Consider the following 27,948-nt stretch of genomic DNA (forward strand, 5'->3'; position numbering starts at 1 on the left):
TAAACAATGCATTCAAGCAACAAGTTCACAGGTGGTGCACAATTATGAAAAAAGAATGCCATTCAACTAGACACACAGTACAATGAACAGAGAAGAAATAAGGACAACAACAAAATTCAGGGTAAAAGAATAAGACCTCAGACCAATCATTCAAATTAAATCTCTGCTACCCATTCAAGGAAGCACGAACATAGTTGTAATGATAGCAGAGAACAGAGATGTAATCAGGCAGTTCTAAATACTCACTTATATAGAAAATTCCAAAACAATGAATGCAAAACTAACCTCTAAAACAAATCCTAACCTTAACGGTAGAACAAGTTCAGCTTTGGTTACACTGGAACGCTAGAACAAAAAACAATCAATAATTTTGTTCGAGGAAAAAAAAAACAATTAGGATCTGCTTCTTTTCCCGTAAATGGGCGCAAAACAAAATTTACAAAATTTACGCCCATTTTTCCACCTAAAAATGGGTGTAAAATTTGTTGGACATCCATTTTATATCAAAAGACACAATCACTTATATCGAAAATTCCAACTAAGTGAATGGAAAACCATTTTTCCACTTAAAATGTGTGTAAAATTTGTTTTACGCCCATTTGATGTTGAAAGAAACAATCACTTATATCGAAAATTCCAACTCGGTGAATGCAAAACTTAACCACTAAAAAAATCCTGATCTTGGGGTCTAAAAATTCAGCTTTGGTTACACTGGTTTGCTAGAACAAACAATCAATACTTACGTTCAAGGAAAAAAATAAACAATTAGGGAGTGTAAGACAAAATTTACGCCCATTTTCCACTTTAAAATGGTTGTAAAATTTGTTTTACGCCCATTATGTCGAAAGAAGCAGAGCCAAATGTAACAGAGTATGATAAATGGGTGCAGAAAGCAAAAGGACAGTGTACATGGATGCTGCCTGTAAACTATCAGGGATAAAATCAACCCTTTATTATTAAAGAATGAACAAGTTTGAATCAAACAACCCTTATTACAACACCAAACCGAATCAGAAGAAAAAGGCTTCAAGGCAATATTTTCAAGCATATAGAATCAGAAACTTTGAATTCATAAAGCAGATGATTAATGACAGAGTCTGGCCACACCTGATAATAATTCAGGGTCAAACCAGTATATTACATAGTATCATACTGAAAAGTACAAGAAATCAAAAATAGAATGCTTGGATACTTTTCCAGGGGACTCTGTTTCAATAAGAAAACTACATCCATGATTACAGACACTAGATAAACATCAAGGTTACGGACAAGGAGACTGAAGTTCACCTTGGAAAGTAAGAGAATGTCCTCCCAGCCAGGTACGTTGCCTAGAATGCGAAAATTGACATCAGGTTTCTCAAACAGTAGGGATCACAACCCAAAAAAGCAAAAGATTTCATTATAAATCGATATGTTGATCCCCTCATTAAAGGTCTACATTGTTCTGTCACACATCCAAAGACAAAACCCACTAGCAAAAAGATACGAATCCCACAATTTGCTGCCTTTTACTGCTCTTTCTATTTTAAACATCCAAAACAGAACATAAAGATCATGGTTAAAGCTATATTTTAGAAGCCAAGTTGATGGAATCACATCAACTTTGTGTGTAGAAGACACAGTCACGCAAGACAAGCATGTAGTCTTTCTTATGATTCATCACATGCGTTCTCTTTTCAGATTTGAGGTTTTATGAAAGAAAATAGTTGGCACTGAAGCAGGATTGAGTTCCAAATAACCTCTGAGATTCCCACTGCATTCCTTTGTTAGCCGGAAAGCAGAAACCTGATGGGAGAATCTCAGCAACTCATTCGGTGGTATGTCCTTTTCCAGACCAATTCCTTTAAAAACAGATTTATAACCATCTACCTTTTCCAAAACCGAAACTCTCAACCCAGAACCAGTATCTTTGAGTACTTCCACCATTTCGTATTCAAAGTTTTCAAGGTCAGGAAGGGCTCCACCAGTACTCCAATTCTTGTATACTGCCCAAACCTCACCTTTCCTCGGAGAGATTTTATATGTGCTCTTAGAAACGGGCTCTGCGTGTACAACATGCGAGAATGTCTCAATTGCAAAGGTTATAGTTTTACCTCTTTGGAGCTTAAAAGTTCCACAGCATATGGGTAGATCCTCCTCGAACCACCGGATCTCCTCTTCCGTCACAGGACAAGGCTCAAGCCATGCTACCTGCATTTCAGAATTTGCCAAACAAACTCTTTTAATCTGTGCATAGTACTTAGGCATGCCATCGATGTCATTATATAGCGCCCAAATCTGACCCTGTCGAAACTCATCTTTGGGTGTATCTGCTTCAAAATTGTGAAATTCAGGCTCGGGATACCTGTGAATTTCCCTCAAAGACAAAGTAGGAGAGGAATTATGGCTTCTAGTGGAATCATTAGAACTGGTCTTCCCAGCACCTAAATGATTTTCTGCTATGCAAAGAGGCAGTGAAGCAGGATCGAGTTCCAAATAGCCTCTGAGCTTCCCACTGCATTCCTCTATTAGCTTGAAAGAGGAAACCTGATGGGAGAATCTAAACAGCTCATCCCACGACATGTCCTTTTTCAGACCAAATCCTTTAAAAACAGATTCATAACCATCCACTTTTCCCAAAACCAAAACTCTCAACGCAGAACCAGTATCTTTGAGTATTTCCACCATTTCATATTCACAGTTGTTCAAGTCTGCACCAGGACTCCAATTCTTGTTTAGTGCCCAAACCTCACCTTTCCTTGGGTATATTTCATATGTATTTTTCTTCTCATAAAGGGGCTCTGCTTGTACCACATGCGAGAACATCCCAATTTCAACGGTCATGTTTTTACCCGATCGAAGCTTAAAGGTTCCACAGCAAATTGGTAGATCCTTCTTGAACCACTGCATCTCCTCTTCTGACTCAGGACAATGATCAAGCCCTGTTACCTGCATTTCAGAATCTGCCAAACCAATTTTCTTTATAAGAGCATAGTACTTAGGCATACCATCAACGTCACTATATAGCGCCCAAATCTGACCTGGTTGAAACTTATCAATGGATTTATCTGCTTCAAATTTGTGAAAACTAGGCTCAAGATAGCTGTTGATCCCCCCCGAACACATTGCAACAGAGGAATTATGGCTTTGAACAGCATCACTAGAACTGGACTTCCCAGCATCTACATGCTTCTCTTCTATGATATGAGGCAAAGAAGCTGGATCAAGTTCGAAAGAGCCATTCAGTATGTCTTCTCTTTCCTGTCCAGTCATTCTATAATAAGGAATCATATGGGAAAACCTGAATAGTTCAGTTGAAGATACTTGGACTGAGTTCAATTCCTTGTTGGCCTTGCACTGAAAAAGGCTCACAAACCCACTCACCTTAACCAAGTGCACAATTTTAACCCCCGTATCCTCGGCATAATCAGAAAGGACTTGTACATATTCGTACTCATATTGCACGTGCTTGTTGGATTCAGAGCTCCATTTAAAAGACCAGTCCTTGAAGATTGCCCAAACATCGCCCTTTCTTGGATAAATTCGGCAAGCATTTCTAGCTCTATCCTTCTCACATGAAACTAAGTGGGAGAACATTAGACGCTTTTCAGTTTCTTCAGTGACGCCGAGTTTAAAATTCCCACAAGCAATAGGCAATCCCTTGTCCAACCAATCAATCTCATCATGGTTTTTAGGATTCAAATTCGGAAATAGCCAGTTGATACGCACCCTGAATCCGGGCGAGAAGACCTTCCTAACATACACATAGTATCTTGGCATGCAATCTCCATCATCAAAAACTGCCCAGATCTGACCCACTTCAAACTTGATTTCTTCTCTTTCCTTGTCAAAGTCATGGAATTCAGGTGCATGATAATTAAAATTCCTGTCTACCAATCTTTCTTTTCCATTTTCCTTACATTTCCCTGCTTGTTCTTTTCCTTTCCTTGAGCTTTGTTTCGCCTCGTTTTCTCTTTTATCTTTAGAACCCAAAGTCCCATTGACCGCCTCGTCTTTGTTATGCGCTTGTTCTTTTCCAGCCCTTGAACTTTGTTTCGCCTCATTGACCACCTTTCCAGTTTCATTTGGAAATGCTTCATGACTTTGATCATTTGCATCACCTGATAACTCATTGAGTGGCTCTCTGGTTTCAGTACCATCTCCTGTTGGAAATGCTTTGTTACTGTGATTGTCTTTACCCGATAATGATCCACGCCTCTCTGATCTTTTGCAACTTCGAACGATACCAAACCCATCATCATCATCATCATCACTGGATCCAATTTCAATACAAGTAACATGTTGCTTTCGCTTGTGATTCTCAAACCCGCAGCTAGTCTTCATTGTGCTTTTCTCCATACTAGGGCATGATGAATTCAGACCATCATGCCCTAGTTGGTCACAAACAGAGCAAAGTATCGGCAAAATTTCATATTCAATTGGCTGCCAATTTCCAGTATCTTTTGGGCCAATCCAAACACCATCCGGGACCGGGCTTGAACAATCGATTTCCACACAAACCCTCGCCCGACCCCTCTCTATCGAGCAATCATCCATTTTCAGAGGTTTTCCTATAGTCTCAGCGAGCGAAAACAAATAGTACTCTTCCCACAAGTACACTGGCAGTTTGGGGAACCAAACCCAAATAGGGATTTTATGAATTTTATCCGAAAAAGGATTAAATTCAGGATTCCATCTCTGTAAAACGAGTATTTGCGTCTGAAAAATGTAATAAGGCCCTCTGGTGAGCGCATTGAAAAGATCATCCTCTCTTTGAAATGTGAATAACAGAAAATCATTTCCCCAAAATTTGATGGAGAGGTCACCTCTAGGGTTCCAAATGAGTAAGATTTTTTCTTGAATATATTCTAAATGGGGAATTTGAGTGCAATAAATCTTACCTATGAGAGAGTTTTTCCACTTCTGAAGGCTAGATTGAATCCGGCCCGGATCGAATATGATTTGTAACTTGCCATCTACCAAAGAGGGTTTTCGGATTTTATTGTTGAGAGGTGGGTTTTCTTCCAATTCATGAGGAAAGGAAGCTTTTGCTACAGAGAGCTTAGAGGAAGAATCCTCTTTCCTTTTGGGCTCCATTATCTTCATGAAATCAGAGGGGGGAATCATGAAACCCTACAAACTGTTCTTCACACAATAGAAATTGAAGGAATGATTCATGAAACCCTAGAAATCGAAGCTGGTATAGCTTGTCACACAAAGTTTTTCTGCTTTTGTTAAACTGACAGTTTCTCAGCTCTCATTCGTTCTTTCTTTTTCTTAAACCGGAAAGGCTCTGCACTTTGCTATCGGGGCCCATTTTTATGATATTGACACGCCTCGCTCCTTTTTTGAATGGTAAAGAACAACGGCTAGTCGAAAGTCGCGGTGACGTGTACATACAATGTAGACCGTTGATCTTTCATTAAGGTGTTCTCGTCAGTTAGATCAACGGATAGGATCGCATCGTGTGGACAACGATGCGATCCAAAAGAGGAGAGTTTATATGGTTGTGTGGTCGTATGGTCCCATATTTTTCAAAAGTACCGTATGGCCTACTTCATAGGATGATCCAAACCGTTCATTTGTTAATCAATTATAAGAAGGATACATAAATTTGGCATTTGTCTTCCCAAAGCTTTGAAAAGAAGAATTTATTCAATGTTTTGGGAATTTTTTTGTGGGGCACACCCACATGGTATTAGTTTTTGTTGAATGAGAGCAGGGTATTAGTTTTTCTTCAGTTAAAAAAAGGGGGCCATAGGATAGCCAGAACAAGGCCTATCAAATGAACGGTTCAGATCAATCAAGAAATAGAAAAAAGAGTATTGAGAAAAGGGGCATTCCGAGAATTGAACTCGGGACCTCTCGCACCCTAAGCGAGAATCATACCACTAGACCAAATGCCCTTTGTCATACTATAATTTACTTTAAAGTTTATTAATTTAGTGATTAGAAGCGGAAGTAACAGAAAATGGCAAATGGCGATAGTTACCATTTTCTAGCCCCTACTCTTTTTCCCTCCAAACTCTCTCTCTCTCTCTCTCTCTCTCTCTCTCTCTCTCTCTCTCTCCCTCTGAAAACCGTTTGAAGGACTCTGATCAATCCAAAACTCTCATCTCTGATTCACCTCAGGTACGATTCTCCTTTGTTGTTATTGGCTTTCTTAGGTATCTGTTTTTGGAGGTCTGATGGGCTTCTTTGTTTTCTGTTATTATCTATCTTTTAAGACGATGAGTTTTTCTTTTATGGGTTTTCTGATTTTTCCCCTTTTTTAAGGTTTTCAGCTGAATATAGATTTATCGGGAGGTGATCTTAAATGGGTTCCATTGGGGATGAGAGTGATGATACAAAAGAGGGCAATTCAATATCCAATGAATCCTCTGGTAATTTATTTTGTTTCACCTTCTTTTCTATTCTTGATAATTATACTTTTCCTTCTTTTTTTCCTTTTTTTTGCTTCAACTGGAAAAAAAAAGAAGAAATTTGGTTCAGGCAAGGATTGAAATTGAACACATGCCTAACCCATTCAGTAAATCTTAACACATGCCCTAATTTTCATTGAATCCTCATTATCCAAAACAGGACACTTTTTTTTTTCCATAATCACCCAATATTGGGTGAGAGCAGATGGAAGGGTGGAAGGTTTTATCTTTTATGTTTGTGATAAAGCTACAAATCCTTCAATGAGAAAGCAAGATATCAGATTATTGTTGGAGCTCTCATAGTTAATGCTCCATAAATTAATAATCTCTTATATCCTATGCTCAGATCAGGAACTGACATTGTTTCTATGTTGATGATTTATAATCTCTTATTTCTAATACTTAAAAGAAAAATATTTTGATATAAGATATAGGGTCCCTAAGATATAAGAGAATATATTCTTAGAAAATGTTGTTCAGAGTACATACTTTACAAAATTATATGTAGGTACTAACATAGGATAAGGAAGAAAAAAAAAGAAAACAGGTGTCAAAATTCACAGATCCTTATCGTTACTATCAATAAATGTGAACCACTTTCTTTTGTCGGTGAGCCGATTGGAGTCTTTAATCTGGTTTAATTTTAGGTTTTCCTTTCTGTTTTTCTATAAGCAGGAGAAGACTTCAAAGATGGAGATGGCAACGAGATCTATCCATTGCAAAGTAAATCTGATGAGACTCTTCCACTTGAAGATGACTTTTTCTTTGAAACTGAATTATTGATGGAAGACACTGATCTAGGTGGTGAGACCCAAGTATTAGAAGATCAAGATTGCAGTGTGGGTGAGTGTGAAAAAGAAATTGGCATTGATAGCGATGCTGAAGGAACAGATAGAACTTATGTGTTGAGTGATGGTGACGGGGTACCGGATGATTTAGCTAGTCCCTGTAAAGTAAATGATTTTGACGGTGACAGGGAAACTGGAGATGACGCAACAAGCTCTGGGAAAATGATATCTGTTCCTGCTCCATGCTCGCATGATCAAGTCAGTTCAGGTCAGCCTTCAATAACACTGATAAATCAGAATTCTCATTGTTCATTTTATATCTCAATTGTGCTGTCTTGATATGGCTTGCATCTTTAGTAGAATGCTCTTTCTAGAAGTGATTTATCAGATTGCGACCAACAGAGAAAGCGTTTCATTTATAGGAATTTAGTGTAGTGCCTCAAAGGGAGGAGACTGATCCACCCTATTACTATTTGTGAGTCGCCCACAATCCATAGAAACCTTGAAAAGAAGCTAATCCTGTGCCATGGGGCTAGGACCGCCATCCCGATGACATTTTTAATTCCTGCCCTTCCAGGATAAGAGAGGATCCCCTTATCATATTCCTTTGTGAACACGACTTTGTACCCCACATTCTCTTTGCTGGACTCATTCAAGTTGAGTTTGAGCCATCTGTTAGGAGGTTGCATTCCGCATGTCCCTAGGCCTCGGCACCGGAATAGTTATTACAAACATTAATTTGATATGGAGATATATAACCAGGCATGATCACACTAAAGTGAAACTACATCATGTCTCAATGGACCCTTCTGAAAATTTGCCTCTTCTGAAGATTCGAGGATGCTTCAGAGATCACTTTGGATAACTTGCTCTTCATATACCCCATAAAATGCTTTAATCATTAGCTTCAAAGGCATCTTACTACATCGTTTATAGATTTGACACCATCTGCCCTGTCAGATTTCTTCAAACAATTGCTAGATCTGCTGTCAGTCTAGACATGAAGTAAACTAAAAGAAAAAACTGTACCTATTTTGCCCTGGCATTGGAGAACTAAGGCAAAAACCAGTTTCATTTCCTTTGGTGCTTTGTATTGGATAGCATTTTCACAATAATTTGTTTCTATAGCTGATTCTAGATAAGGATCTTCCCATTCATGACCGGACACTTGAAGGCTACAAAGTGCGATGATGACTAAAAACACCAGATCTTGCAAAAGGTCAAAGAAAAATCAAGTGATTTCCTGGTAGAAAGTCTTAGCCAAAAAGGATTCATTATATTCCTTTCCATTAGGTGATACCAAACAAAACGCTTGGTTCGATCTTCACCCAAGGATACAAGGTTTTTACACTCTTAGAAAGGATTTTGTCTCGCATTTGAAAATTCAGTTTTTTCCCAGTGATCAAATAATGAGTCCTGAAATATGTCAATATTTGTATGTATCTGTCTGTATTCAGCGCCTTGAACATTTTATTTAATTGCGTTCCTCTTATTTCCTTTTGTAGGACATCATATTTCTTCTGCATCAGTGACCTACGAACGTGCCGCAGGAACAGATCCTGGTATGTTTGGGAAACTTTATGGATTGGCTCGTTGAATGTACCATAATCGCCTTCATGCATAAATGGGAAAAAAACTGTTCTGTTAACCTAGAGATCTTGTGTCTGCTGATTCAGGATCTGTACATAGGAGCTTCACTTCAGTTCGTGCAGCATCATTACGATCTTCTGGTCTTCCCGCTGCTCACAGTATCACTCCTAAAATAACCAAAACTGAGCAGAATCCCACATTGATTAATAGTCAACCAGAGCAAAAGCAAGACATTAGTAGTATCCTACATTCTGTTTCCAATGGCATTGGAAAGGATATTGGGATCACTAGTTTAAGATATCAATTGGAAAAAGACCGTGAGAGTGAGAACTCTCACCAGAACATGCAGGGCAGATGTAGGGAAGAAACCAGGAGCAGGATAAAAAATTCAAGGGCAAGAAAACTTTTTGCCGAGGGTGCACCTTCTGATGACGAAGAAACAATAAGAAAGATTGAAAGGACTTTCAAAAGAATAGACTCGCCTCAATTGGTTTTTTTTTATAATACTTTTGCCGGATTAAGCTATGTTCGGTCACAGGAACCCGGGGAAGAGTCACAAGCCAATGCGTTGGACGTTGTGGATAAGCTTCTGACCATTAATGATGTGGAGCCATCCGGCGAAGTTGACCCTGTAGAAACCCTTGGAGAGAAATTACCTCCTGTCTCAAGTGGGAAAGGGCCTCAAAGTTTGGCTAAGAGAGCTGATCTTAGAAGTCCAGTGGGAAAGGAAGGAATATTTGACTGGATTGATAATCATGAAGACGAGAGGGGAGGCGATTTCTTTAGTAAAAGAAGGGATGAATTCTTTGAAAGCAGAGACCATACTCGAAAATCACTTACTCAACCTAGGAAGCCCAAGCATCCCAACTTAAAAAGAACCAGACGTGTAGTTGATGAGCTTGAAGTGAATGAAGGAGACATAAACCCTCAAATCCATCAAAAAATAATCGGTTTAACTCATTCAGATTCAAGGCTAATGTTGCACAAATCAATCAAACATGACAAAGTACAGATTTCAGAAACAAAATCAAAGAAGAACATCATTAAGGATCTAGATGACCAGTTAATTGCAGAGCCTTCGGGGTCGCAATTGGAGACAACTGCTATTGGGAGAGATTCCCAAGGTATATATGACATTGGTATTGATACTCAATTGGCTGCTGAAGCCATGGAGGCCTTAGTTTGTGGATCTCCTGCTAACCATGAATCTAAGGATGCACATCTAGAAACAAGAGACTTGACTAAAGGGTCTACTGGAGATGCAAAAAAGAAAAAAACCCGTCCAAAGCGTGTTCTCGGGAAGAGAGTTTCTTTTGCTTCTGATTCAGAGGGCACTATGAGACAATCCAAGCGAACGAACATTCGTGGTGCCACGTTAAGTAAGGAAAGTTCCTATTCTTCTAGAAAACGCACAAAAGACTCAAGATCAAAGGATTTCGGGCAAGAACCTGAAAGAAAATCAAAGAGGGAAAGTATGAATTGTGACGAGCACAATTCTGTTAAAGGAAAGGAATGTTCAAGCAAAAAATCTTCTGGGCTTGTGGAGGCTAGGAAAGCAAAGGTGGCATTGAATGAGACCTGTATCAAAGCAGTAGATATATGTCATAATCCATTGGCGTCAAATGGACATGGAGTCATTCAAGGTGGGACTACTATACCAGTTGCATTCCGTACCAGGCAGTCCACATCAAGGATTACATTGAAAAGGACAGAAATTTCATTCAATGATTGCGTGGTTTCTGCTTCTGAATCATTAATAGTTCAAGGAAAATGTAGATCAGACCCCATTCAAAATCGGAAGCCTGAAAAAATTAATATGGTTCAATCAAAGGTGACTGGTTCCGAGGATCTGTATAAAGAGAAGGATAAAACCAGTTTCCTAACAATAGATGCTTGGAGCTACCCCAGAAAGAGGAGAACACGTCGAAGTAGGCCAGATGACTTGGCCAATGCTGCTAACCTTAATGACCACTCCATTCTTAATAATGGTGTGCTGGAAGCTAAAACACAGTCTTCTAAAAGGCGGAAAGGGTCCAGAACCATGTACCCTAAAGATTTCATGGTACCTACCTCTGGTACTCCCACAATCTCTGGTTGGGGAGGTGGTGCAAGTTCTTCTATATCGCCTGTTAAAGATGCAGAAGAAAATGCAACTTTTGAAGTATCATTGGAAGTAAAAATTCAACCATCTGGTTCAGCCACTATTACACCTGTGAGTAAATCAAACACTGTATCTCCTATTTGTACGGGCGATGACTCTAAAAAACAATCAGGGAAGAAAGGCTTCTCTAGTTCATCCCTCAAAAGAGAGCTTATTAGATTGGATGTCCCGAAAGCATCACCAACACCCACATTGAAAGACATACGAAGGAGGAGAGATATGGCCAGTGTCCGGGTTTTGTTGAGCCGTCACTTAGGTGAAGACATAATTAAGCAGCAGAAAAAGGTCATTTTCTCTTTTTGTCTGTTCTATTTCGATTGAAACATCACTGTTATTATTATTGTTACTAGCAGTTATACATAACGTGGTGCCTTTGGGTTTTTCGCTGTGCTTCTTATAGTCACTAGCAGTTATACCTTATGTGGTGAGGGTTTTTTTTTTATTGGTAGATTTTGGCACGACTTGGAGCTTCAATTGCATCAACTTCTAGAGATGCTACACACTTCGTAGCAGATAAGTTTGCGCGTACAAGGAACATGTTAGAAGCAATGGCTCTTGGTAAAACAGTGGTGACACATATGTGGCTTGAGAGCTGTGGACAAGCTAGTTGTTTTATCGACGAGAAAAATTACATATTGAGGGATCTCAAGAAGGAAAAGGAGATTGGGTTCAACATGGCATTTACATTGGCTTGTGCATGCCAAACTCCACTCTTACAGGTATTTGCAAATCTTTTGTAAACTTAACCAGATAAGCTTGGTGTTGGCTATGTGTATCAGTGTGTGCGTTGCTTTGGTCATGCATCTCTTGTATATAATTAATGGTTCAATTTCTTCCTAGCTCTTAACGCTTCTTGAATAACTTTTGCAGGGTAAAAGGGTTTTCGCGACTCCAAATGTAAAACCTGATAGAGAACTGATCACAAGCTTGGTTAAGGCAGCTCAAGGCCAGGTATGTGGCTTCCAAATCTTTTCTCCCTCTAATTCCCAATCACTGTATACATTCTCAAGCACCCTCCTTTGTAAGAGAATCTGAATGTTTTGTTTGCCTCCCTGCGGATGTGAAGTGAAGTAACCTCTCAATCCTCGGACAATATACAAATTCTCTTCATGTGGGTCTTCCAGTATGCCACGTAAATGATTTTCCTTCTCATCCCATGTAACCATGTTAACTGAATCACTTTCTGCAACATCACCCAGGAAAAAAATTAACATGCTATTGCCTTGAAGAAGGGCGACCACCCCCGCCCTCATTGACATTTTAAATTAGAGATAGACATTCTGAATCCGCTGTACCACTCTGGATTTCAAGAAATTTCATCGAACCTAAAGTTGAGAATCCTAACTGCCACCCGTTTACATTTTTTTTTCTCTAGCTATACTGCCCTCCAAGACGCATCTGATATGAGGAAAGGAATATAGAAGGAAAGCAATATAGATTCTAATTTCTTTACTTCTTCTCTTGATTTGAGAGGAAAGTCAAATACTGCAAAATGGCTTGCATTTGGAAAATTTACAGCTGACAGTTGTGACATGTAAGAAGTAAATGACAGCCAAACGATGGTAGTAAATGGAATATGTGTCCCTCTATTTTCCCACCTTTTGGTACGTCGAAGGGGTCCTTTGGGATTATTGAATGAAAAGAAAATAGTCCCCTTGGAACTTGGCTAAGTATGTCAAGGCCTCTCTTTTAGGCTCTTTCGTTAGAGGAATTTTGGCGTCTTGTCCACAGTGTATTCAAAAGTTGGAGATATCTTCAGCTATCGGACGACGGATAGGGTGTCCCCCCCCCCCCAAACACACACACACACACAAAAAAAAAACTTTTTTTCTAAGCTCAGTTTTGATGAAAAATCTTAAGGTAACCAAGGGCCTTTTGCTGAACATGAGCATACTTCTATGGGATCTCCCTACTGCTGAGTGGTGCTGTCGCTAATTATTGTTATGTCTTCAATGATCGCATTTATTTAATTTTGGATGAAACCCATTGAATATGCTTGAGTTTTATTCATATGTTTGCTGAATTTTATTCAAATGCTACTCAGGCAATGGAGAGAATTGGGAGATCTGTAATGAAGGATGATAAGATTCCAGATGATCTTTTGGTCATTTCATGTGAAGAAGATCATGCAACCTGTGTGTCTCTCCTCGAAAAAGGCATATCATCCAATCTACCCATCCAACTAGGAAGTTTCTGGTAACTATGCTTAGAACACTCAAAGTCTAATAATCGCTTCACGGGTGTAAATTTTAACTTGCAGGAGCAGAGGTATATAGTTCAGAGCTTCTACTGAATGGGATAGTTATTCAGAAGCTGGAATATGAGAGGTCAGTAGTGCATATCATCAGAGGTATCTTTGCAAGTATCAAATTCTAAAGTACTTGTTTTTCTAACATAAACTTGTTCTTCCTTTTCCATCCGTATCTCTCTTTGCTATGAATGGCACAGACATCGTCTGTTTCGGGATCATGTCAAGAGAACCCGGTCTACAATATGGTTAAGAAATGAAGACGGAAATCAGTTTCATCCTGTGGCAAAGCGTACATAGTTTTCTCTTTTTGTTGTTTTTTTTTTGTTGCCGACCCCAACTAGTTTGGGACAAAGGCTTAGTTGAGTTGAGTTGAGTTCTTTTTCTTCTCTGTAACTTAATAGCGTTTGCTTGTTCAAGGGGGGGAGGTGTTCATGGGGAGGTGACTTTCCTTTCATTGTAACTATGAATGTACAGTGTGTTTCAGTTTAAAGATATGAAGGGCCCAGAATATGTACAGAACTCATACCTTTAGTCCAATGGAAGATTTTGCCGTGCACATTCCATACTGTTATTTTTTCTTTCAAAAGTTTTTTTTATTATTATTTTGAGTTCCAATGAGAGTTTTATTTTTATCTTTCTATCTGGGTCTTTATGCTTAGATAAAAAGCAAAAGAAAAAGGAATTGGAAAAGAAAAAAAAAATCTTTTTAACGATATTGTTTTTGTTATAAGGGTGTACAGCATGGACATATTGTCATGTGTCCGGTGATCACTAGCTCTAGACTTTTCATTGATTTCTTCTTCCCAATTATGTCCTGTAGGATTCTCTTTATGGGTGTTAAACAGATTTTATGCAAGTTTTTCTACTTAAAAGTGGACATAAAATTTGTTTTACACCAATTTTACGTCAAAAGAAATAGAGTCTATGGCCATGTTTGGCAAACATGAAATTTTGAAAAAAAAAATTCCATGGAATATTACATTATCAAGTGGTGAGGGAGGGGCAAGGAAGGTGGAAGGAGGAGAGACCTGAAAGAGCATGAAAGAGGAGAGTGAGAAGTGGCTAAACAATAGGGTAAAATAAATTGTATTTTGATGGAGTCTTCTTGTTTTTCAGCCTTTTTCTTCCCTCCTCACGGAGTCCCTCTCAGTTCCCTCCCTCCCCGGCACTTCCCTCACCATTAGCTAATATTCCATGGAAAAAAATTCATGGTTGCCAAACATGGTCTAAAGGAAATCTTGATGCTGAGTGCTCTAGACTTCCATTGATTTCATTTTGGATCATGAAAATTATTTTCTTTAGAAAAAATTAATACAGGAATTTGAACTTACTGTGTGTTTGTCATTTTCCAGAGTTTAACAATGGATTGGGACTAACATAATGGTGGACAGTGGACGACCCTCAGTCATGCTTCCCAAGCAAACTACAATTTCGTCAATGTTTGGTCATGTTTTTTTGTTTCAAGGCTCACTTAGTCACGGATATATTAGACCATTTTTTAAAGTAGAAATGATATATTCGGCCCCCTTTCTTCCTTGGGCCAGCCCCTTTCAATGTAAAAAAGTAGTCATAAATACACTAGAAGGGACTGGCCCGGAAAGAAAAGGAGGCGAATATATCACTTCCCTTTTTAAAATATGGGAAAAATACAGATACACCCCCTCTAGTTTCGGACACATTCTACTCTAACCATGACTTTCAAAACATGACAAGTACACCCTGTGAAGTTCTTTCTAACCATGACTTTCAAAACATGACAAGTACACCCTGTGAAGTTCTTTTAACGTGACGGAGTAGACGGCGAGGCGGAAATGACAGAAATGCCCTCATCTTCCCTAACTGAAAATTAGGGTTTTCAGACTTGAAAACTGAAAATTAGGGTTTGATTCAAACCCGTATTTATTTATCAACATAAACGCTCGATTTAGGAGTTTTATTTGTCTTCATTCACACCATTATCATGATTTGCACATAAACCCTAATATTTTATGGCTCTTTTTGTTTTTATCAATGTTTTTTTCTTGAAATGTGGGTTTGATGTAGCCATGGGGTGGGGTTTCATTTCTGTGGTGGAGGTGAAGGCAGTGGCCTGAGGTGTGACGGTGGCGGTAGGAAATGGCGCAACCCTAATCCCTCTGCAAATGAGGGTATTTCTGTTAGAGGAGTTAGGTCAAGCAAGAGGTTGCTTGAAGCATTACACCCAAGGTATCTAGTTTGAAATACCAAGTTTGTTGCCTCCAGCCCCTTTATATGCTTGATACACTAGGGTTAATGGCTGGTTAATGAACTCTAGCTCATGTAGGCCCACTACACCGGTCCATTATCTTATTGGGCTTATATTAGAACATATATGGGTTATACTATATACCCAACAATTTATGTCCTCAAAATATTAACCATGGTTAGTTTCAGTCTTTCCATCAGGTTAAACTGATGGACAATTGACGGAGGGGGTGTACTTGTCACGTTTTGAAACCTCAAGGGTGTACTTGTCACATTTTGAAAGTCAGGGTTAGAGTTGAATGCGTCAGAAACTAGAGAGGGTGCAAATGTAATTTTCCCTTAAAATATCTTTAAATTTTGAAATCTGTTGGTAAAACGGCAAAATACCAATATTTTCCCACGATTTTGAACCAACATTCAGACATCTTCATATTTGATTTTTGCTTCAAAAATATCACATTATTTGTTGTCCTAATTTTGTTCTTAAACACTATATTTCTATATAATTTCTATGTTTTATTTTTCCAATTTTCTTCTCAATATAAACCCAAAAATAACCAAAAAATAATAATTAAGATTAACCCAAAATAAACCCTACCCGAGATAAATATTTGTGAGGCCGACTTGTTCAATAATATTGTGTGAGACTTGGATTTAGCATGCTGCTTACTTAGTTTGAACCCAGGATCTTGCTCTGATACCATGTGAAAACTCAGGGACTGGGATGTATTGTTGATTGCTTAATTACATTGGTGTTTGCCCACTTTAACAAATTCCTAACTGCCAATTTTCATTTCATACTGTGATACAGAAATGATCAGAAACAGTCATCAAGCATATAGACATTAAATAAAAATATCGATCCAACCAGCATTTGAGATATCCGCCAATTATACAACACAATTCCATGATGTCCTTCATAAAGGGCATACCTGTATAGTAAAGAAGTGGACAGAATTTTCCTGGGCTCGCAGCTACTGTTGTGTTTTCAGACAAATGAACACTGTTTTTATAACATTGCAGTTCCCCCCCAGCAGACATTTCTTCTTGCAATATGGGCATCATTGCAGTAAATGGTTGATATGCCAACTGAGGAAGAGATGTCATTTGTTGCTTTTCCATCAGTAGCCAACAGTTGATTGCATTGCACTGCTTTGAGGATCTGTTTCTGTTTGCGGGGCTGCACCTCTTTGTGCTGCAAGATTTAATCTCAAAGGCCGACCTTCCACCTCCTAATTACCATGAATAGTATTAAGACAAAGAAGGGATGATGTTTAATTCAATGGGAAAAGAGTGTAAGATTTGTGATTACCACTCCGTTCATGGCATCGATGGCGGACTGTGCTTCTTGGGAGGAGGCAAAGGTGACAAAGCCAAAACCCCTGGAGCGGCCAGTGTCCCTCTCGTAGATGACCTTGGCACTGAGTAATCCGGATTGGGCAGCAAAAGCCTCCCTGAGGGCATCGGAGGTGACGTTCCATCCGACATTGCCCGCGTAGACCTTGTAGGGGCTATCGATGAAGCCTCTGTAGCTGCTGCGTATTCTGGGTCCCATAACCTCCCTTTCTTCTCCTCGAGGCACTTCAGGGAAGTTCACCTTCACGCTCCGACCCCCAACTTGCTACACCAAAAACAACCAAAACCTTAAGCTGTGGCCCCTCTTTTGGGTTGTCCATTACATGTGGATTTTTAATATCAAAGAGTATTGAACCCCGGACCTTGCTGTAAAAACAACCAATTAGTCCAAAAGAGCTTAAGCTGTTGGAGATGGGGTTATTTAATCTTTTATACTATAGCAAAAATCCAGAAAAGCAATGTTGGTGTTGTTTTTTTTTTTGGAGAACGAACATGGAGGCAATCATCTGCCTCTGCTTAATTCATCAACATAAAAATCATCTTATTCTTGGTATTGTACTACTTACAGATCCGCTGAACATTCGGATGGCCTCTTTGGCTTCATCAAAGCTACCCATTGTCACAAACGCAAATCCTCTGCTCCTATCCGTCATCCTATCGTAAACAACCTGTGGAATTTGAAAACATGAGATGGTTTTCTTCGAAAAAAAATAAAAATAAAATGGGAGGGAGTGAGACCTCAACAGAGTCTACTGTGCCGGCCTCCTGGAAGACTTGGGCGAGTTGTGAGGAGGTCATGGAGTAGGGTAGATTTCCCACATACAGTCGACTCCCTTCGTTCGAACCCGAAATTACCCCATCATCATCATCATCTTCTTCTTCTTCATCCTCCTGATATCTTCCCTCGTCATCTGAAGTTGCAGAGCGGCAGGTGCGCGGAGAGAAGGGGAGAAAAGGCAAGTGGAAGCAGTTGAGGGTTTTAGAATTGAGAGTGAGATGTTTGAGTTTTGTGAATTTAATAGTAGTAATGGCAAGGTTAGAGGGGGAGAGGGGACGAGTAAATAATGGAAGGGAAATGGAAATAGAGGCCGCCATTGGCACTACAGGCGAGCAGAGCAGATATCAATATAGGAATCAAATTTCTCAAAGGAGGAAAGAAGAAAGAGAGAGGGATTTCTTATTCTTTTGGTTTTTGGCTTTCTCTGTTTTCCCTTGCCTTTCCTCTCTTCCCATCCATTCATTTCCTTGCTGCTTTCAACGAATATGAGAGAGAGAGAGATGATGGCAGTCAGATAAGACCTTTTGGTCTTTTTATGAGTCCCAAACAATCCACCCTGCAAATTACAAAATAAAAAGACCCAATTGCTTTCAACATTTTGGTCTTTTTACGAGTCCCAAACAATCCACTGTGGGTATTTTGGTCACTAACTGAAGGATTTGCAAAATTCACTCGACTGTGTTGACTCTACTTGCAACACTAAAACAAACCCTAGTTTGAGCAGAGGGCTTTCAAGCTTCCAACGAAATTCAATTGAAGGCTAGTTTCAGTTTGTTAGAAACAACAGTTAACACAGTTTACAAGTTTTTGTGCAGGAAAAGTGAAAAAACAGGTATTATCATAGATTGGAAAAATTATTTTCCCACGGAAAATAAAAAGTGAGGAAAAAACTTTTCCTGGTAAGCAAACACAGACAAGAGACCCATTTTCGCAAGTCTCGCTGTTAATTTTGCTAGAGAGCTCCTCAACACAACTGAGACTCAGCAGAGATGAAAGGAAAATACACCACCTATAATATGAAAAGACAATCGTACCCTACAGCTTATTATTGTCGGCCCCACCTTGATTGGGTAATCCAAGCCCCTTGATCTACTAGATTTCATTTGGGGTTCCATCTATTAGATCTCATGCTGAAAGAATGACTGCCAAAATCAATGGCTAAACTTTCTATAAGAAAAACACAAAATGAGAACCTTTGAATCAAGAGGGTAAGATCTGATCAAAGTGAAACTGGCACCAATGGGCTGGATTCAGCCCCTGACCAGATTAATGTACCCGATAAGATGTAATCATGCAGCTACAACATGCTCAAAAAGATTTCTAAAACATGGCCAGAAAGAGTTGAGCTCTGTAAGACTGTAACAGACGGTGGCGGAGGCACATATAGCATGAGGGGGGGCCATGGCCCCACCAATGAATGGTCAAAGCATGGCCTCGCAAGATATTTCTAATAATTTACTGCATGTTATGTTAACGTACATTAGATACTAACAAAAATGCCCATTGAGTACTTAAATCATGATTATTTTTTTTACATTTTTTGTATCTCCATGAAGCTGCAATTTTTTATTTTTTTAATATGGGAAATGCTAAAGACTTAAATGTTTTAAAGAAAACAAAACATGATTTTAGAAGTGATTAAAGGGCATTTTCATATAAAAAAAAAGGCATAATATTTTTTTTTTCAAAAAATTAAACTTTTTGGCCATGATCCAAACTATTCATTTGCTGGGCCGCAGTGTAAATAGGTTGCATCTCCTAAATCATCTCGAACGGTTAGGATCATCCTATGGAAACGAGTAATGCGGTGCAGCCTATTTATTTGCGACCCAACAAATGAACAGTTTGGACCATCGTATCATGTGGGCCTCAACGTGCTATAACAAGAGGCCATATGCTTGGAGTGAAATCTATCAAAACAGAAAGTGTAAAAGTGTGGCCCCAACATGCTATAACAACCATTTTCTGCCCCCCCCCCCCCCCCCCCCCCCCCACCCCATGGACCAAATTCCTGACTCCGCCTCTTGTGACCAATGCACGCAAGTGAAAATTAGTCCCCCCCCCCCCAGTATAAATTCCTGGCTCCGCCCCTGGTAACAGAGATGGAAGCAAATAAAAAAACCAGGAAAGAGTTCATCTAAAAGAGCAGCAGAACACAAAAGAGGATAATTCTCATTTCTATAAAGAAAATCTGAAATACAAAAGAGGTCTGAAGTGGTCATATGCTTTTATATGCTATGAGACTTAAAACCACGGCCAAAGATATCCTTTGATGGTACATATGCATGGTGTGCAGGATGTTTCCTTCAATTGAAGCAGTCCAGGTAAGGAAAACATATTGATAGAGCTCACCCCAATTTGATAAGTCCAACACTGCTCATTCAAAATATTGAAGTAACCTTTGAAGTTAGAATCCAACAATGGCATCACACACGATGGCTGAAGTTGAGATTACCAGTTTGTCCCACTCAAACCTGCAGCAAACATATTGGTAACATCAAAATCAAAAAAATTCATAGGATCAATCAGGAGAAAAACCATAAAGACTGAAACCTTGAAACTAGTCTGCCCTGAAAAAGTTTTTCAGCTTAAAGCAATGTAAATTTTTTCCGTTCTACCCAGACCCAGAGAGCATAAAAAGGAAGACTTACCTTCTAGTAAGCTTTGGACTAATGATTGGCCTCAGAAGTTTGAGAATATGTAAAACCATCTTGGGAAGTGGTATTAGCAGCTGAAGGCGCAGTAACTCCACCAGATGGTGGAGCCCTTTGTAAACCAGAGGTGGCAGAAACATTAAAAGGGTCGAAGCCTCCACTTGTTGCTGGGTTGGTTTGATACATCCCAGGCATCATCATAGAGGCAGCACCATTAGAGGAGGGAGTCCCCGAAGCCCCAGATACTGCAGTCTGGGGATTCATCATGGGTGGCCTAGGTAGACTATTTCCCTGCATCGCAAAGGAAGAGGCACCAGGTGGGCCCATTGATGGCATGGTTGGAGCACCTCCATAACCTGTCATAGTCGACGCAAAGAGAATATGACTGATGCATAACAGAAATAGAAGTGAATTCATTTTTATTTTTACTTTTATTTTTTTGAAGGGAAAAATATTCATTAGAGAATGGGGACCGAGATGGTCAAGCACAAAAGGTTCAAAAAGAACACACCGGAGACAAATCCGACGAAATACAAAAAAGATCAAAAAGAAAAAAATATCAAGACGGAAGAAAATCATATTGCCCAAGAGCTTCCAACTGAACCCCCCTTCTAGCTAACCCATCCGCTACCCCATTTGCCAATCTTCTAACCTGACGAAAACTAATAGAAAGCGCCAAGGATAATTTTTAGAAGTGCATTCATTAGCCATTAAATAATCTTAACTACATCAACAACAGAGGCAAACAAGGCTGTTTGGCTGAGATCTGTCTTATTCTTTTTTCTTTTCCTTTTAAAAAAAAAAACAAGAAAACTGCAAGCACTACGGGTGAATATGATCCATGCAAAAAAACATGTGCTTTTATGAAAGTTTTTACGAGGCAAAAAAAGAGATGATGATAATCAAGAGCTTATATTATGACAACACATGGAAAAAAAAATTGTGCTTTTATGAAAGTTTTTATGAGCTTAAAAAAATAGAGAGATGGTGAGAATCAAGAGCTTAAATTTATGACATCAATACCCAAATGATCATTTTTAGATATGATTTTAATGATCAAAGTTGGCTCCCACATAGCATACATGTGTGATAAAGACAATTTATCTGGTGGATACCCATTAGGCGACGTACATGATCTTGGTCCAAGTCCACATGGACACCCCATCTGTAAGATAATGCTGATAAGAATCAATGACTTAGCTTGTTTTGGATGGCTACTAAAGAAGCCTTAGGATCAAGGTTCCCGTACCATCCAATTAATGGTGGGACAACTGCAATGGGCTAGGCTTGTGGTTGCCCGCACAGTTCAACATATTCGATTATGGACAAGTAACATGTATGGGGTATAGGAATCACATTTCTTTGTTTCCTTTTCATCTCTTTTGTTTGTGTGCGTATGACCAAAAACCTTGGATTTAACTTCTCATATAGTTAGGATTTTTTTTCTCTTTTTATATTGCTGAGTTTTTCTCTTTCTAGGAGAATTTGTTGCAATGTTTAGAATACTTGCATAGATTTAAACTGCATTACAATATAGGAAAATGATATCCCCTCCCCCCTCCCCCAAAATAATAATAATAATAATAAGGGAAATGATAAATGCGCCCCTTTCCAACACATGGGACACCCAACTGCAGTGTACGTGGCAATCAAATCCGTTGAATCCTTCTGACGTGAAGTACATCAGCCCCTCTGCAGTCATTGATACACTGCTGCTGGGTGTCCCAAGTGATGAAAAGGGGCGCATTTATCATTTCCCTAATGATGATGATGATGATTTAAGGGATACGTAATAATGTAAACAGAAGGCAAACACCCATAAAAAAAAAAGGAGCAGAGATGTAATCCCACCACCAAAAGAACCTGTAAGGAAGGTATATCATGTCATACTATTAATTCATTACAACTCCACTCCCTTTCCTATCATAGAGGGTGATTCCATCGCTGACACTAAGCACCATTGTTTCAAAACTCCCCCATGACATCGTGGACTCCCCGAAGTCGACTCCCTTTTACCTTAGCCGCATTATTATCCGAGGCTGCATTTTTCCCTACAAAGTCAATCAAAACTCTTTTGACTCCCGAGTTATGACCACGTCAACTGAGTACTCGATCACATCGTGCCAAGTTGACTAGGATTTGCTTTGGCCGCGTTTTGACCCACATCCGTGTTTTAAAATATTGCTAAGCACTGCTGCCTTTGTGCAAAAGTCCATCGTCTCACTAGTGCTTCTTTGGATATGGATGTGAAGGTGGCAATTTCTCCACATAAATCCCAAACTCTGCTAATGACATTTGCTAGCCTCCAAGATCCCAGCAAGGTCTCTCCCGATCTATTACATTTGAAGAATCACCCTCCACACATAATGACCCCACCAAGTCTGCCTCAAATATGCGAAGACCAGCAATAAAATCTCTAATGTCCACTTAATTCAAATATTTCACACCGGTTGGGCTTGAAAGAGCCCTAACAACTTCACCCATAGTATTATGAATTACACCACATATACGATTCAACATCAAATTGTCATGCTCAACATAGAGTTTGAATGCATCTTGAGGTGGATGAATATATCTAGCAAATAACTCCTCCAGGAATGTATGACAGAGAAGACGTAAAATTTCAAAGAACGACGCTCACTAATGAACTCCAAAATTCTCTCCTAGCCAGCCACTCATTGGTAATGTTCATCTGCTCCTCAAAAATTATTTTCCCTCTTTTAGTCAAATCCCCCAAACTACCACAAAAGGGGATATTCTCTACATGATTCTCTCCCAAATGGCCACTCAAACTGTCGAGAATAAGTCAACTACAATTAACAATGAGTTTTCCTTTCTGGGAAACAGAGAACAGCAAGAAAGCTTCTCGAGAGTAGAAACCTAACTCTATTCTTTCATTATGTGATGGCGATCTAGCAAAGCTTCGATATTGTTGGGCTATGTTGGATGAGCACGGGTACAAGTGTCGAAATCTGACACGGGTACCAAGTGTCAGATTTGGCTACCTTCAGAAAAAAAGATTCGTGGATTCACCAATATAGTTTAACCAATTTTAATTTTAATTCTTTTACATGATAATATGGTTATAACTTATAACACATAATATATTGGGAATTTTGGTGGGTTAAGTAAATATAATGTTTTTTTTCCATATAAAAGCTTACTATTAGAATAGATAAAACTCCAAACATGTGACAATAACAGATTTTTTGTAGCACTATTTATTAAAAAAAAGATAGATCTAGAAGTATCGCAGTAATCCTAAAGTATTGGAATCTGACACGGGTGCGCCACCCATTCAAAAGAATCCATGTAACATAATAGTTTTTGGGCGAGCCTTATTAGCTTCTTGGATAAACATCACGATTTGTCAAGCAATCACATCATGTAACCTGTAAGACCCATTGCCGCCAAATCATTTCTTTGGCTCAACCAGCCAAGTACAGTGAGTTCAAGCTCATATTTAACAATAGCGACTGAGAAATGGACTTGTACACAAGTGTGTCAGAGATGATAATGTTGTGTAGCTATCGATGATAATCTCTAGCAAAATCAGACATTCAAGATGAATTGTTAAGCGGCAAGTCAAATTGTTACTCAACGATCTCAATCCGAACATATGCCTGGGTCGCGAACCGTGAAGACACGGTGAAGACTACATTGAGACTAATGAAAGAAGACAATTAACAATGACGGGCTCAGTCGGTCTTCCTGTCTAGAAAACAGAGAATGCCAACATAGCTTCTCAAAACTGGAAACCTCAACTTATACTATCATGATGGGATGGTGATCTAGAAGAGCTTCGATATATTTGGACAACCGATAGCTGCTAGGATAAACATCAAGACTATTCAATCGATCACTATTCGTCGACTCCTCTGGCAAATTGAAGCAGGACATGTAGTCGCCACAGACAGAAATCAAGGACATGTTCTGCTCTCGACCGGAAAACGTATGCCCAGCAGTGCTTGTCATGGAGGTGCATGCCATGGTGGTTGGGAAAGGGAAAGAATAGGAAATCTCTTCAGAGAGAAACAAGAAAAAGGAGCGAATAGAAAGATAAGGAATTAATAAGCCTATGGGCAGTTAGGAAATAAGTTAAAAGTAAGGGCCTAGTTATAATTTTAAACATTAACAGGACTTAATCACTATTACATTGGTTTTATGAAGAGGCTTAACATAACATTTTTACTGTTTTAGTAGTTGAGTGTCTGCCTGGATGACCAAGGCAGGTTGCTCACCTAGGCTATCTTTGGTGCTTTTAATAACTGGTTCAGAACACTAATGTATTCCAGCGTAGTTTTGTCAGGCAACAAAAACTCCAAAACATGGAAGAACATGAGTATTAGTTACATTCAAACAAAAAAATCTGGTTATTGCACAAAAAAAATGGCTAAGCATGAATGGACGTGTGTGTTTGTTGGATGCACCACACTCTCCTCAAGATTAGCTATGACCAAGATAGATATCAATAAAGAGATCCACATATTTGATATACCTGGAACACCAGCAACGGGTCGCGGTAAAACAGGGGGCCTCATTCCAGGCATTAATGGCGAATTGATAGGTGCCTGAATACCAGGTAGTGGAAGGATAGGGAGACGGGGCCTTAGAGGGTTTGATTGTAGAGAAGCAAGGTGCTGGTGAAAAGTTGCACCGACTTGCTGTTGGAATGCTGCAGTCTGCCCAAGGTGCTCCTTGACCCTTTGATCAATCAAACTTTGGGTTTGTTGCTCCTCAAATTGCTGATAATAGGTACGCACATTTGCCTATGAAGTGATGAACAAAATCAGCCAAACCATAATAGTAAGAAAAAATTTCAAGGAAACTCGAAAAGGCTACACATATTTAACATAATACCTTGTGTTTGTAGCCAGCATTATGCTGTTTTCTAACAGAGGGCTAGAACACAAATATGGAAAGAGTTAGCAACATGGAAAAATTCGATTTTCAATAAATACGTTGGATTATAGTAGTGGGTTTCAAGTGATAATGCTAGAATATTCAATAAAATCAGTTCATTTTAGTTAAACTACATTGCATTAGACAAAAGGGAAAGGAAACATTATTGATACATTCAAAGAAAAAAAAGCATAATCACGACAAATAAGGATGGTTGGCAGACCAGATCATGCAGGTAATCGTAGGATTTTCAAAGATGTAGAGGCAGAGATTTTCACTCATATTCTGTCCCAATTGGTAGAATGGATTCTAATGAAGCTGATTTTCATGCTCTTCCCATTGAGTTGTGAATCTTCATGACCGGGCTGAAGGGAGCCGTGAGATTTCTTTTGTTCACATCCAGAGAAGCGATATCGACTGAGCGGATGTATTGTCTAAGGCCGGAATGTGTATGAGTGTTTTGTATATAGCACAACCCCCGCCAAGGTTCTATCTATTCATCTTAAAAGGCTAATGGCATATCTAGTCGCTCTAAGTCCATGTGATTTAGTTACGGGTCGAAAAATTCTATACGATCTAGTTACTGCTAACCATGTCACTGATTCAGTCAGTAGGAACATGTGAAGTAGTATACTACAGAAGCTACATCTGGAAAAGGCCTACGACCATCTTGAGTGGCACACTGTTGAAGCTATATCTGAAAAAGGAACATCCTTCCAAATGAAGATGAAGATATAAAGATATGTGAAATTCAGTTATTATTGGTATTATTTCAACTATCTCTGTGTAATGCAGGGTAAGATTTCTGGCAATTATCATATTATGCTACCCTAGTTTGAACCAAGCATTTGTCATGCCAGTTCATAATCTGTGGATTTTTCTTTTTGCAGCAAAATCTATGTGCAACCCAAATCGTTTCATAAATTATTCTAGCAGGTATCTTCTCCTTAATATATTCGATATCTTTTAAAAATAATTACGTAGTTTACTTAATCTTGCACCCCTCCTATTAACAGTTTAGGAAAATATCTTTCATTGTGAAGTTTTTTCTCTTCTACGAATTCATGTTTGTTCCCACCCCAGTACATTTAAAAACATATGAGCAGCTCATAGAGTTTCTAGTCATCATATGAAAGTGCAATGCAGTTTACTTCATCTTGCACCACTCGTATTATCAGTTTAGGAAAATCTCTTTCATTGTTAAGTTTTTTTGCCCTTCTACGAATTCTTGTTTTAAATTTATGAGGGTGGGAACAAACAAGAATTCGTAAAAGGGCAATAAACTTAACAATGAAAGAGATTTTCCGCACTAACATAACACTAATCTACATTTTTATTAAAATGTGCGGATTGGCTATGTATGAAAATGTGCAGATTGGCTGTGTATGAATATGTGGGTGGAGTCTAATCTTAATTAGACACCACCCACATTTTCATACATAGCCAATCCTCACAAACAAAGCACTAATCTACATTTGTTCCTATTAGTTCACCAAACTAGCACATACCAAATGGAAAAATAGACGAGCACAAAAACTAGTGCTTTGTAGATTGTGCATACAAAGAAGTTGTAACCATGGTTTTAAATTTCGACCGATTTCAGTGGGGACCGAAACCGAAATTTTCCTAAATTTCATTTTTCGCCATTTACCAATTTCGGATTTCGGCCCGAAATTTCGGTAATTTCGGTCCGAAATTTCGATTAAATGGCATTATTTATTTATTTTTAAAAAGTGTGACAAAATTTCGGTTCGAAATTCCGGAAATTCGGTCCGGAATTTAGAACCAAATTACCAAATTTAGGACCGAAATTTCGGTTTTCGATGGGGTCCGAAACGGTTACCGAAACCGAAATTTTAAACCATGGTTGTAACATAAATGGATTGATTTCCATTTTAATAGCCACATTGCATGACAAATAACTTAATGAGCGATTATTACACAAGATCAACTTCTTTTCTTTTCTTTTTTTGTAATTTTAATAACACAATGCAGAAAAAATATTAACTACATTGTTAATATCACCAAAAATAAACTCACGGAGTCATGTGTCAAGTAAGTATCACAATAGTCGCAATAGTACCTGGATTCAATATAGAACAAACAAACAAAAAAAAAACAATCCATCAAATCTTTCAGATAAGTGCCACAATAAACAGACATTTAAACCTAATGCAAGTATCAATATTGAGAGCGTGTGAATATCATACCGAGGCATGGATGCTCTTAAAAGTTAAACTCCTATAGAACAAAAAATCACCTTCAAGAGCTTCGAAAAAGAAATTTATAAGTAGTAGCAGAGAATGAATCAAAGAAGAAGAAAATAACCTTGGAGTTTCTTTTTTATGATCGACGAAATAAGTAGCAGAGAATGGAAAAAAGTTTGTGAAACCCTAGCCTAAACTCTTCGTTTTCTGGGCCAGCCCCATACTCTGTATTTATGACTACCCTTGTAGGTTTTTACATTACAAGTGGGTGACTAAAGGAAGAAAAGGGGGCCAATATATCATTTACCAAAAAAACTAAGTGGGCCCGTTATGAAATAGATGACTAAACTGTTCATTTGTTGGGCTCAGTTGAGAAATTATACGCCGCGTGAAACCGACGGGTAAATTAGATTTGGATCATCCTATGGTGTCAAGGGTGCAACTTGGGTCGGGCTGAACCCGAACCCGACCGGTTCAACCCGATTTTTCGCTCGGGTTGGGTTCTCATTTCCTCATATTGTGTTGGGTTAGGGTTGGGAAAAGCCAACCCAATTTAATTTCAGGTTAGGCTGGGTTAGGGTTGGGAAAAGCCAGCCAAATTTAGTTTCGGATTGAGGCCTTAGCAACCCGACTTGAC

At 38.9% G+C, this 27,948-nt stretch overlaps 4 protein-coding genes and 1 non-coding gene across 8 annotated transcripts; 1 reads left to right on the plus strand and 4 right to left on the minus strand.

Annotated features, from left to right (window-relative positions):
* Window positions 1–1,033: 1,033 nt before the first annotated feature.
* On the minus strand, window positions 1,034–5,213 carry LOC143880791 (uncharacterized). The gene has a single exon (XM_077383773.1). It carries the CDS (start codon window positions 5,104–5,106, stop codon window positions 1,660–1,662), a length of 3,447 nt encoding a protein of 1,148 aa, XP_077239888.1. The 5' UTR covers window positions 5,107–5,213; the 3' UTR covers window positions 1,034–1,659.
* A 600-nt stretch (window positions 5,214–5,813) lies between these two features.
* Window positions 5,814–5,885, minus strand: TRNAP-AGG (transfer RNA proline (anticodon AGG)). Its single transcript has one exon. It is a non-coding gene; the product is annotated as a tRNA-Pro (tRNA).
* A 131-nt stretch (window positions 5,886–6,016) lies between these two features.
* LOC143881409 (uncharacterized) lies at window positions 6,017–13,760 on the plus strand. 3 transcript variants are annotated; one of them, XM_077384457.1, is made up of 11 exons: window positions 6,017–6,111; window positions 6,256–6,362; window positions 7,077–7,124; window positions 7,203–7,457; window positions 8,695–8,751; window positions 8,866–11,225; window positions 11,390–11,659; window positions 11,811–11,891; window positions 12,985–13,096; window positions 13,201–13,267; window positions 13,389–13,760. In XM_077384457.1, the coding sequence occupies exons 2-11, from the start codon at window positions 6,296–6,298 to the stop codon at window positions 13,486–13,488; spliced, it is 3,417 nt and encodes a 1,138-aa protein (XP_077240572.1). In that variant the 5' UTR covers window positions 6,017–6,111; window positions 6,256–6,295; the 3' UTR covers window positions 13,489–13,760. The 3 variants fall into 3 exon arrangements, with proteins under 3 accessions (XP_077240572.1, XP_077240570.1, XP_077240571.1); XM_077384455.1 differs by having other exon boundaries at window positions 7,077–7,457; XM_077384456.1 differs by having other exon boundaries at window positions 6,019–6,111; window positions 6,264–6,362; window positions 7,077–7,457.
* A 2,468-nt stretch (window positions 13,761–16,228) lies between these two features.
* CP33 (chloroplast RNA-binding protein 33) lies at window positions 16,229–18,263 on the minus strand. The gene is made up of 4 exons (XM_077384458.1): window positions 17,509–18,263; window positions 17,337–17,438; window positions 16,727–17,035; window positions 16,229–16,646 (listed from the first exon to the last, which is right to left on the minus strand). The coding sequence occupies exons 1-4, from the start codon at window positions 17,863–17,865 to the stop codon at window positions 16,536–16,538; spliced, it is 879 nt and encodes a 292-aa protein (XP_077240573.1). The 5' UTR covers window positions 17,866–18,263; the 3' UTR covers window positions 16,229–16,535.
* Window positions 18,264–19,699: 1,436 nt separating this feature from the next.
* Window positions 19,700–27,548, minus strand: LOC143881412 (C2H2 and C2HC zinc fingers superfamily protein). 2 transcript variants are annotated; one of them, XM_077384460.1, is made up of 7 exons: window positions 27,433–27,548; window positions 27,315–27,345; window positions 27,145–27,187; window positions 25,063–25,104; window positions 24,701–24,971; window positions 20,200–20,558; window positions 19,700–20,022 (listed from the first exon to the last, which is right to left on the minus strand). In XM_077384460.1, exons 2-6 carry the CDS (start codon window positions 27,320–27,322, stop codon window positions 20,218–20,220), a joined length of 705 nt encoding a protein of 234 aa, XP_077240575.1. In that variant the 5' UTR covers window positions 27,323–27,345; window positions 27,433–27,548; the 3' UTR covers window positions 19,700–20,022; window positions 20,200–20,217. The 2 variants fall into 2 exon arrangements, with proteins under 2 accessions (XP_077240575.1, XP_077240574.1); XM_077384459.1 differs by having other exon boundaries at window positions 27,315–27,450.
* Window positions 27,549–27,948: the final 400 nt, after the last annotated feature.

The sequence above is a fragment of the Tasmannia lanceolata genome, unplaced genomic scaffold, assembly GCF_043159265.1.
Source record: "Tasmannia lanceolata isolate RefF3 unplaced genomic scaffold, GAP_Taslan_0.1 ptg000007l, whole genome shotgun sequence".
NCBI lineage: Eukaryota > Viridiplantae > Streptophyta > Magnoliopsida > Canellales > Winteraceae > Tasmannia > Tasmannia lanceolata.